The sequence below is a fragment of the Chiloscyllium plagiosum genome, unplaced genomic scaffold, assembly GCF_037043375.1.
Source record: "Chiloscyllium plagiosum isolate Xiang-an unplaced genomic scaffold, Cpla_swu_hap1 HiC_scaffold_27, whole genome shotgun sequence".
NCBI lineage: Eukaryota > Metazoa > Chordata > Chondrichthyes > Orectolobiformes > Hemiscylliidae > Chiloscyllium > Chiloscyllium plagiosum.
In genome coordinates this window covers 86,740,643-86,751,711 of record NW_028270165.1, presented here as the reverse complement: position 1 = coordinate 86,751,711, position 11,069 = coordinate 86,740,643, and the positions used below count along the sequence as shown (strand labels likewise).

Genomic DNA, 11,069 nt, shown 5'->3' with positions numbered 1-11,069 from the left:
CTGACAACCGGAAGTGGCAGAGACAAACCACTATAAATGCTGGAGGAAACATCACAGAAGCGCTTCACAAGAGGATCCCTAGCACTGAGGATGTCACCTAGACAGGGAATGAAACGTCTGCAACACAAATTCCCAGCTCGGCGAACAGAACCACAACAATGAGCACCCGAGCTACAAATCTTCTCACAAACTTTGAATTGAGCATTGAAGTTGGGACATCCTGTTGCAACTGTCACACATGCCACACAACACAAGGCGTGGTCCTTCTCTGACTTACCATCCCTTTGAATATCAGGGGGAAGACACCCCCTTCAATTGTAACATTCAGGAAAGATGCCTTATTTCAACATAAATGTGCTGTGCTCACAGATGTTTGGACAGAGAAAGGGAGTTGCAGTCTGGGGTGAAGCTCAATCTTCATTCCGAGAAAGAGAGGAGCAGCAGTAGCTTCAGAAGCTCATGGTCCAACTTGCGCATTCAGACAATAGGGGGGCTCTTCTGGGAGTGAAGCAATGTCTCCTCCTTTCCATTCCTTATCCTGGGAGGGAAAGAGAAGGGGGGAAGCACTGTTCACTTGCAGCAACGGGAGGCAGAGAGTATGAATCCAAGCAGGGATTAGACTCTGCAAAAGTCAGTTTCAGTCGGCTTCTTCTGGAATATCGTGTGCAATTCTGGTCTCCCTCCTATAGGCAGGGTGTTGTGAAACTTGAAAGGATTCAGGGAAGAGTCACAAGGCTGTTGCCAGGGTAGGAGGGTTTGAACCACAAGGAGAGGCTGAATAAGCTGGGGCTGTTTTCCCTAGAGCATCGCAGGCTGTGTGTGTGTGTTTTTAAAGAGGCTTATGAAAATCGAGGAGTGTGGATGGGGTGAATAGACAAGGTCTTTTCCCTGGGATATGGGGAGTGCAGAACTAGAGGGCATAGGTTTAGGGCGAGGGGGGAAAAATTTGAAAGGACCTTGCAGTCAACCTTTTTTTGCAGAGGGTGATGCGTGTATGGAATGAGCTGCCAGAGGAAGTGGTGGAGGCATCTGGATGGGTATATGAAAAGGAAGGGTTTAGATGGATATGGACCAAGTGATGGCAAATGGAACTAGACTAATTTTGGATATCCGGTCGGCATGGACAAGTTAGATTGAAGGATCTGTTTCTGTGCTTTATGTCTCTGACTGTATGACTGGTGAAAAGCATTGACATTCGTCGAAACATTTATGCAAGAGAAAATTATAAGAGGGTAAAGATAAACCTCACGTCATTGATCAATGAATCCTGGTGTAGTATGGCTGTATTTCCAGTAATAGTCAGTATGGCATGGAAGGAGTCCAAAACGACGGCTTCTTTTACAGAAACTCACATGTAAATCCGAGTCTTCTGGGAATCTAAGACAACCGTGCGTTAATATAAGACAGATCAGTCTGGGGTATATGGTGCATATTTGATGGAATGTTTATGGCTCTAAAAGCCTGATTTTCAGTGTTTCTGGGCTCATAATATTGCACTGCAGCATATTGTATATCTTCAGTAAGAACGTCAATACCGCATGATAGATGTCCATTCAACAACTTGAGTGGACTCTTCATGGAGTATGCAATCCACCACATTACCCTGCTGTATACATTTACATATAGATCAGCACAAAGATCTTGGGTATTAAGAGAGGAAAGAATGATCCACAGAAACTAGAATTGTGTGTTCTGATTTTCTATTGTGGACTGACAGCAATGACCTTTGCAATCTATTTCCACAGGAATATTACAAGAGAAGAATTTGGAGGCAGAAATCTCAGACCAAACATCACATCGAAGTCTGACAGTCGCTTGATTCACCAGGACTTGGATATTGATAGCCTTGAAAACAAAGGGGAGAAGGTCTGTCTGCTTAGTTAGGTTTTAAACGTCAGTGTGACTGGAAACTCAGAGTCTCACATACCCACACACCAGAGCAGTGACTGGAACATGCTTTACAGACTGAATGAGAGTCCTCCAATTACCAGTCCACCAGTAACACCACACCTATTCTGTAAGTGTGAGCGAGTTTCAACTGATTGTTGAACCTGGAGAAATAAGAGGACACCTGCACCATGGAGAAATCATGAAAATGCAGGGAGTGTAGGAACGGTTTTCCTTCCCCACCTGCCCGATATTCATCAGCATTTATACACAGGGCAGCGGCCATTCACCTACATTCAGCTCAGGAAAGGCTTCATTCAGTCGCATCACCTCCTGGTCCACATTGGGGAGAAACTGCTCATCTGCCCTGTATGCTGAAGCAGATGAAGGACATTTTTTTTTTATCCTGGATGGAGCATACTGCAGGTATACCGAAATAGATACATTTGTCTCTGTCCCATTGAGTCTCCAGCACAGGGCCAGGCTGGGCTGCTCAATTGGTGTCTCAGTGTTTATTCTCCATCTGAGCCTCCATCTACCCCTCTTCATTGCTCCCCCATCTCCCCTCCATCAGCATAAAGATATCCCCCACTTTTCGAAAGTTCACTTTACACTACTTCACTTTTACAAAAGACCTACATTAATACCTATTCTCACAAACCGAAAGAAATTCGAAGAGGATTGTCGCTTTTACAAAGAAAGGCATAACATAAATTAATTCATGGTAACTGCTTCTTCGCTTTAGGCCATTTCGGCTTATGAAAGGAACACTCTACTTTCAAATAGTGGGGGAAAGCTGTATCAATACAATACAGCACAGTCACAGGCCCTTCTCACTTGGTTTAGGCACACACCCCCCCTCAAGCCTGTACTAATTCTTAATCCTTACTTAGACCTGTAATTTATTGCCCATGTGTGGTTTCTGTTCCTCTATTCACCTCCCCTTCATGTGTCTATCAAGATACACCTTAAACATTGTTAAGGTGCCTGCTTCCACTACCTCCACTGGCAGTGCGTTCCAGAACCCCACCACTCCTCTGTATAAATTCCCCACCCCCACCACTTGTCCCCCAAACAGTCCCCCTCTCACCTTGAACCTGTGCCCTCTTTTAGTTGACCTTTCCACTTTGGAGGGAAAAAACGCCTCTGACTATCATAGAATCCCTCCAGCGTGGAAACAGACAATTCAGCCCAACAAGTCAACACCAGCCCTCCAAAGATTAACATATAGAGACCCGTTCCCTTACCCCTGTGATCTACATTTACTCTTGACTAATGCACCGAACTTACACATCCCAGAAAATTGGGGCAATTTACATACAGACAATCCAACTGAACCTGCCTCTCCTTGGACACTATGGGCAATTTAGCTTCAGTAATCCACCCTAACCGATACACGTTTGGATTGTAGGAGGAAGCCGGAGCACCTGGAGCAAACCCACACAGATATGGGAGGTGGGGTGCAGGGACAATGTGCCAACTCCACACAGATAGTTGCCTGAGACTAAAATCGAACGCAGGTCCCTGGCACTGTGAGGCGTCAGTGCGAACCACTGAGCTACCCTGCCACCTCTGTCCAGCCAATCTGTGTATTTCAGCATTTTGTCGAGGTCTCCTCTCAGCTTCTGTTTTTCCAAAGAAAACAATCTAGGTTTATGCCTCTTCTGCTCATAACGAGAGCCTCCAGACTAGACAATGTCCTGGTGAACCTTGTCTGTACCCTATGCCAGAGCACCCACATCCTTCCAGTAGCACAGTGACCAGAACTGCACACTATATTCTGAATGTGGCCATAATAAACAGCTGTAACGTAACTCTTACACTCAAGGAAGTGTGCTGTGTGCTTTTTTGACCACCGTGCCCACCTGCATTACCACTTCCACGGATCTATATGCCAAGATCTCTCTGTATGCCAGTGCTCCTATGTGTTCTGCCATTTATCATACAATTCTTATATTTCCTTCATCTCTATCGAGCTTCACCTTGACTGTCTTTCTCTCTTCATCTCTTTCCCTCCTTCTCATCCCTCCACTCATCAGCATATCATAAGACCATAGCAGCAGAAATTAGGCCATTCAGCCCATTGAGTCTGCTTCGCCATTCAATTATGGCTGATAAGTTTCTCAACCCCATTCTCTCCCTTAACCCTTGATCCTCACGAACCTATCTATCTCCGTCTTAAATATATTCAGTAACCTGGCCTCCACAGCCTTGTGGCAGTGAATTCCATAGACTCACCACACTCTGGCTGAAGGAGCCTCTCTTCCCTCTGTTCTAAAGGGTCTTCCCTTGACGCGAAGGCTGAGCCCTCAGGTTCTAGTCTGTCCTACCAATGGAAACACCTTCCCAACATCCACACCGTTCATTATTTTGTAGGTTTCAATTAGATTCCCTCTCATCCTTCTGAACTCCATGAAGTATAAACCTAGAGTCCTCTAATGTTCTTCATATGTTAAATTTTTCATTCCTGGACCATTCTTGTGAACCTCCTCTGAACATGTTCCAGGGCCAGTACATCCTTCCTGAGATATGGGGCCCAAATCTACATACAGTACTCTAATTGTGGGCTGACCGGAGCCTTACAGAGCCTCAGAAGTACATCCCTGCATTTATATTCAAGTCTGATCAAAATAAATGCCATCATTGCATTTGCCTCTCCAACTACTGACTCAACCTGTAAGTTTACCTTGAGAGAATCCTGGAGTAGAACCCCATCGTCCCTTTGCACATCAGATTTCTGAATTTTCTCCCCATAATCCTTCTGTTCCAGAGTAGCAGCAGAGATTTCCAGACACCTCGATTGTTTTCAGGGACACCAAGGGATCTTGGGAATTGCCAGTATCGCAGGAGGCAGAGGGGAATGTGGAGTGGTTCTGTAAACTGCAGAACTTTCCAACTCCCCGAGTTAGCAGGAACTCTTTCTGGACCAAGAAACAAAAGGGCCACTGAGAAACTGCTACATCAGGAGGCAGAAATTAGGCCATTCAGCCCATTGAATGTTGGAGCAGACTCAATCATTCTTAAGTATCAAGGGTTACAGGGAGAATTGGGTTGAGAAACGTATCAGCCACGATTGAATAGTAGAGCAGACTCAATAGGCTGAATAGCCTAATTTCTGGTAGTTAACCATCCCTGGGAAGAAGGACGCAAAACAACAAGATGTTTCCTGGGACAGATGAGCGAAGTGTTTAATAAGTTCATGATAAAAGGACAATTAAGTTTGTCTGTGGAAGGAAGGCCCTGACGTAAAGGAGTTTTTTGCAGGAAACGCTGTATCAAACAAACCACGAAACCTCGAGGATAAGAAGGTAAGCTACAGACCGGAGATCTCCAGAAGTATGGGGAGGTGGTGTTAGAATCTAAAGAAGCATCACATCACAGATTTGAAAGCGAGGAATCTCCACCAGAATTCAACTCCAGAATGATGTAGCAGCAGTACTTGGAAGAAGAATGTTGCACTGAATCCCTGGACACTTCCAGAGACAGATACTGTTGGGGGAAACTCAGTTAAATTCTGCCATCAATTGGGTGATAGCCAAGTTGTGAGTGAGGTTGAACTTGGTTACATAGAAGAATACAGCGCAGTACAGGCCCTTTGGCCCTCGATGTTGTGCCGATCCAAGCCCACCTAACCTACACTAACCCACTATCCTCCATATGCCTATCCAATGTCTGCTTCAATGCCCATAAAGAGGGAGAGTCCACCACTGCTACTGGCAGGACATTTCATGAACTCACTACTCGCTGAGTAAAGAATCTACCCCTAACATCTGTCCTACACCGATCACCCCTTAATTTAAAGCTATGCCCCCTTGTAATAGCTGACTCCATACGTGGAAAAAGGTTCTTATGGTCAACCCTATCTAAACCTCTTATCATCTTGTACACCTCTATCAAGTCACCCCTAAACCTTCTTTTCTCCAATGAAAACTTGAGGAGTTTTATTTTTGGTTGCTACATACAATAAAGTGTTAATCATTGTTTCAGCAGTTAATTGTGTGCAGTTTCTGAGTTAAGAGCCAAATTAAGACGATTCACCCACAACCACAGTGAGAGGCTGGGATTCATGTTGACTCCATTGCATTCAGCACTACATTACGTCAATACTTTTATAAAGCAAAGGCTGACAGCCACACCTATCTCAAACAGAAGCACCCAGAGGAGCGTGTCACCCAATAATCTGTAAAATTAGCATGAAAAGTGGTGTAACCTGCTCTAGTGATAAGAATAAATCCCCAACACTTTAAAATCAACAATCAGCAATTTATTTATCCAACTCTCACGGTGAACAAATGAACAAAAGTATTAACATACTGGATACAGGCCAGGAGCAGATGGGTGGCACTAGTTTAGTTGGGGATCATGGACTGGTTGGTCTGAAGGGTCTGTTTCCAGGCTGCATGACTCCATAGCACGGAATGAATGGGGATCCATCCCAAAGATGATAAAGGTTTCAAGCACCACCTTAGGCAAATGTGTGGACACCCCTCCAGATAAATGAGGGCAGTGGGACACTGAGGGTCAGTAGATCAGTCAGCCAGCCAGTTCTCTCCAGGAGACTTGTCTCTCAAGAAAGGAAGTGGTTTCCTGCCCCATCAGCCAGATTATCCAGTTTGGATTAGGTCCTATATTTCCAACAAAATAGGGAGACAGGGCAGTGTCTATAACAAATATGTTATTCAACTTGAAAGCGTGCTGAAGACATATACAAGGATGTTACCAGGATTCAAGGGCCTGTGTAAAAGGGAGAGGTTGGACAAGCTAAGATATTTTTATTTAGAGCACTAAGAGTCTGAGAGGGGCTTTTAGAGAAGTGAAGAGATCGTGAGAGGGTGAATGCACGGGGTTGGGGAAGTGAGGGGTAGAGGGCATCAGTTTAAGGTTAGAGGAAAAAGAATAAAAGGGAATGTGAGGGGCAACGTTTCTTTTCACGCAGACGGTGGTACACATATGGAATGAGATGCCAGCGGAAGTGGTTGAGGTGGGTACATTAACAACATTTAAAAGGCATTTGGGCAAATACGTGGATAGGAAAGGTATGGAAGGAAATAGGCCAAGTGCAGGGAAATGGGCTTAGTGTTGATGGACAGTTTGGTCGGTGTGGACCATATTGGGCCGAAGGGCCTGTCTCCTGCTGTAGGACTCTATGATTTGCATCTCTTTGTTGGTCAGACAGTTTTGAGTTTCCAAATGGAACATCTCACAATCAGGCTGAATCAAATCCAATCTCATTCGTCAACTCTGATGCGGAGGTGCTGGTGTTGAATTGGGGTGGACAAGGTCAGAAGTCACACGGCACCAGATGAAGTGATGAAGGAGCAGCACTCATGAAAGAGCAATGCTCCTAAACCTTGTGATTTCAAATAAACTTGTTGCACTGCAACATGGTGTCATGTGACTTCTGACTTCTTCAACTCTGGGTTTGTCTCAAACTTGACGGGATACTTTGTCCAACTCGGCATATTTTATCAAGATTGCTTGGAGGAATTCTTTTTTTTAAAGATTAGATTCCCTACAGTATGGAAACAGGTCCTTTCGCCCAACAAGTCCACACTGGCCCTCCGCAGAGTAACCCAGCCATTCCCCTATCCCTATTCCTCTACATTTACCCCAACTAATGCACCACACCTACACATCCCTGAACACTTTGGGACAATTTAGATGGGCCAATTCATCCTGCACACCTTTAGACCAGGGGAAGGAAACCAGAGCACTCAGAGGTAACCCATACAGACGTGGGGGGTGCAACGTGAAAGCTACACACAGACTGTCACCCGGAGGGTGGAATTGAACCCAGGTCAGCATCGTGAGGCAGTGGTACTAACCACTGAGTCACCATGCCACCCCTGAGCCACGTAGGTGGGCTTGGTGGAGGGGGGAGTCCAGCACAAAACACGAAAGCTCACTGCACCCACTGTCAGAATGGGCGGGAGGTTCAGCCCTGGGGGTGACCCACTGCAGTGTCACTGGTGGAATCTGATTGTTGGATGCACTGGTGCCTCCGCAAGTTGCAGGACAATGAGAACGTCCGCCCGCAGTCAGGGCAGGCAAACGGCCTCCCCCCGGTGTGGACCCATTGATGGGCCAGCAGTTTGGAGGAGTGAGTGAACCCCTTCCCGCACTCGGGGCAGCTGAATGGCTTTTCCCTAGTGTGGACCCGCTGGTGGGACAACAGGTCAGAGGAATTGCTGAAGGCCTTACCACACTCAGAGCAGGCGAAGGGCCTTTCCCCCATGTGGGTTCGCCGGTGTCTCAACAGGTCGCAGGAATTGCTGAAGGCCTTCCCGCACTCTGGGCAGCTGAAGGGCCTCTCCCCCGTGTGGTCCCGCTGATTGGCCAGCAGGTTGGAGGATTGACTGAAGGCCTTCCCGCATTCTGGGCAGCTGAAGGGCCTCTCCCCCGTGTGGACCCGCTGGTGGCTCCGCAGGTGGGAGGTTTTGCTGAAGGCCTTCCCACACTCTGGGCAGCTGAAGGGCCTCTCCCCCATGTGGATTCGCCGGTGGGTCAGCAGAGAGGAGGAATTGCTGAAGGCCTTCCCGCACTCTGAGCAGCTAAAGGGCCGCTCCCCCGTGTGGACCCGCTGATGGGCCAGCAGGGAGGAGGAATTGCTGAAGGCCTTCCCACACTCTGGGCAGCTGAAGGGCCTCACCCTCGTGTGGACCCGCCGGTGCCTCAGCAGGTTGGAGGAATTGCTGAAGGCTTTCCCGCACTCATGGCAACTGAAGAGCCTCTCCCCTGCGTGGAATCGCTGGTGGGTCTGGAGGTTGTCCATCCAAGTGAATCCTTTCCCGCACATGGAGCAGTAAAACTTCCTCTCACTAGTGTTTATATGCTGGTGGGCCAGCAGGACACAGGAGCAAGTAAAGCCCTTTGCCCGCTCGGGGCAGGAGAACGGCCTCTTCCCAGTGTGATTGCACTGATGAGCCGCCAGGACAGGTGGGACATGGAAGTCGCCACAATTCCATGGTTTCTCAATAGGGCGTGTTTCCTCAGGTTTCTCCATGGCCGAAGCTTCAGCTGCACACTCACCTGTAGAACCCTGCCATGAATTCTTCTTTCCAGGCAGGAGAGTCGTTTCAGGCTCCACACTCAGTGCGCCGCAACCGTAGGGTCTTTCAAGCAGTGCCCCCGTACTCAAACAGGGACCAAAAAGAAAGCTTTGCTCCTTCTCACAGAATCATAGTTGAAAATTGTTGCGGTTCTGATGGATTGAGTAACTGTCAGACATTGATGTGAAAGTGAGGACTGGAGACGCTGGAGAGTCAGAGTCAAAAACTGCATCGCTGGAAAAGCGCAGCACAGCAAGCAGCATCAGAGAAGCAGGAGAATCAACATTTTGGACATAAGCCCTTTATCTGTTAACTTGAAACTTCTGTCTTCAGATAGTCTGTAAGAAAAGATTACAAAAGTCATCACTGCCAGTCCGGTTTTTTTTATAGATATTTTTATTAGAAATTTAACATTTTAACAAGTTTACAAAAATAAACAAAACTCTCAGATATAAACATTGATATACAATTAACTCAAATATACAATAGCCAAAATTTAACAAAGAACAGAAAAAAAACGAAAAATAAAAAAACAAACAAAACTCAACTATCTACTAATCTAACCTACAACTAACCAGAGTGTATATTTAAGTCTCTTACACACTCGGAATGTGTTAACATGAGATGTAATAAAACCCGTATTCGTGCGGGATTCCACCCCCGAGGGGCCCCGGACCAGCCAGGTTTGTAATCTCAATTAAATAAAAGCCCTTGTTAGGACAGCCGAAATATCTGTATTTATGTAATTCAAGAAGGGCTGCCATATTTTAAAAAATAATTCGGTCTTTCGGTGCACCATATTTGTAAGGAATTCAAGGGGAATACATTCCATAATTAATCTATGCCAATTTGAAAGTCCAGGGTGGCCCTCAGCCGCCCAGTTCACCAAAATATTTTTCCTTGCACGAAAGAAAGAATAGAAAATAGTCTCTTCCCGTACGTGTTTAGGGAGGGATGGTTCAAAAAGCCCAAGAGGAGGCATACAGGGTCCACTTTAATTTTCGTTCCTAAAATTTCTGTCAGGGTACTTGCTACTTTAGTCCAATATCTACAGATCTTATGACAGGTCTATAGGCAATGTACAAGAGTACCCACTTCTATTTTGCATTTAGGACACATTGGCAAAATTTAAGACAGGAGCATCTCCAATCGATCCGGTGCTATATGGGCCCTATGAAGTATCTTCAGCTGGATAGCCTGGGTTCTGTTACAGATAGTAATTCTTCTAGCATTTTCCCAAATATCATTCCACGTTTCTATAGAGATTTCTAGTTCCAAATCCTGATCCCATGTTTTAAGCAGATTATCCATATCTCCCATACTTCATCATGTAGGAAGTGATAAATAGTACTGACGGAAGATACTGGTCGTAGGACACTACATTCTCGATCTGATTTATAAAGACTATCTAATAACGTGGTCTTCTTCTGTATATAATCTCGAATTTGGAAGTATCGAAAGAGGTCTCCATTAGGTAATCCGAATTTCTGACGCAGCTGTTCAAAAGACATCAGGACTCCATCTTTAAATAGATCCCCTAAACATGAGATTCTCCTGGATCTCCAGAGTTTAAAAGTGGTATCTGTAAACCCCGGTTGGAATCCCCATGCTCCCACTATCGGTGCACAGGGGAATGTTTTATGTGAATTGCCCTCATTTTGCCGCATTATATTCCAAGCACTGCCAGTCCAGTTAAGAATGAGATATCAAGGCATTGACACTGACACCAGAGAGAAACTGTACATATAGATGTGGCAAATGTTAGTGGCAAGCCAGAGTGATAGAGATATGTAGCACAGAAACAGACCCTTCGGTCTAATTCATGCGTGCCAACTAGATAACCTAACCTAATCTCGGCCAATTTGCCAGCATTTGGCCCATATCGTCTAAACCCTTCCGAATCGTATACCCATCCAGATGCCTTTTAATGTCATAATTGTACCAGCACCCACCACTTCCTCTGACAGCTCTTTCCTTAAACATGCCACTTTCTGCATGAAAGACTTATCCCTTAGGTTCCTTTGTTAAGTTCTTTTGCTTGAGCTTCTTACACTGCAATACGCCAACTTCTGTGAACAACCAAACTTTATTAAGTACAGTACAAGCTGTGGAGAAACTCTTAACACTCTTCGC

General features: G+C 45.8%; 1 protein-coding gene across 1 annotated transcript; it reads right to left on the bottom strand.

Annotated features, from left to right (window-relative positions):
* Nucleotides 1-477: 477 nt before the first annotated feature.
* LOC148144873 (uncharacterized) lies at nucleotides 478-8,683 on the bottom strand. The gene is made up of 2 exons (XM_087975446.1): nucleotides 7,881-8,683; nucleotides 478-538 (listed from the first exon to the last, which is right to left on the bottom strand). Exons 1-2 carry the CDS (start codon nucleotides 8,681-8,683, stop codon nucleotides 478-480), a joined length of 864 nt encoding a protein of 287 aa, XP_087831572.1.
* Nucleotides 8,684-11,069: the final 2,386 nt, after the last annotated feature.

What these genes read in the sequence shown, in the direction of transcription:
- LOC148144873 (XM_087975446.1), bottom strand. Translation starts at nt 8,683, where the DNA reads ATGTGCGGGAAAGGATTCACTTGGATGGACAACCTCCAGACCCACCAG. An exon ending in TGCAACTTGCGGAGGCACCA is followed by an intron (nt 539 to 7,880) that starts GTGCATCCAACA and finishes TTTCCCTCCCAG; the next exon opens with GATAAGGAATGGAAAGGAGG.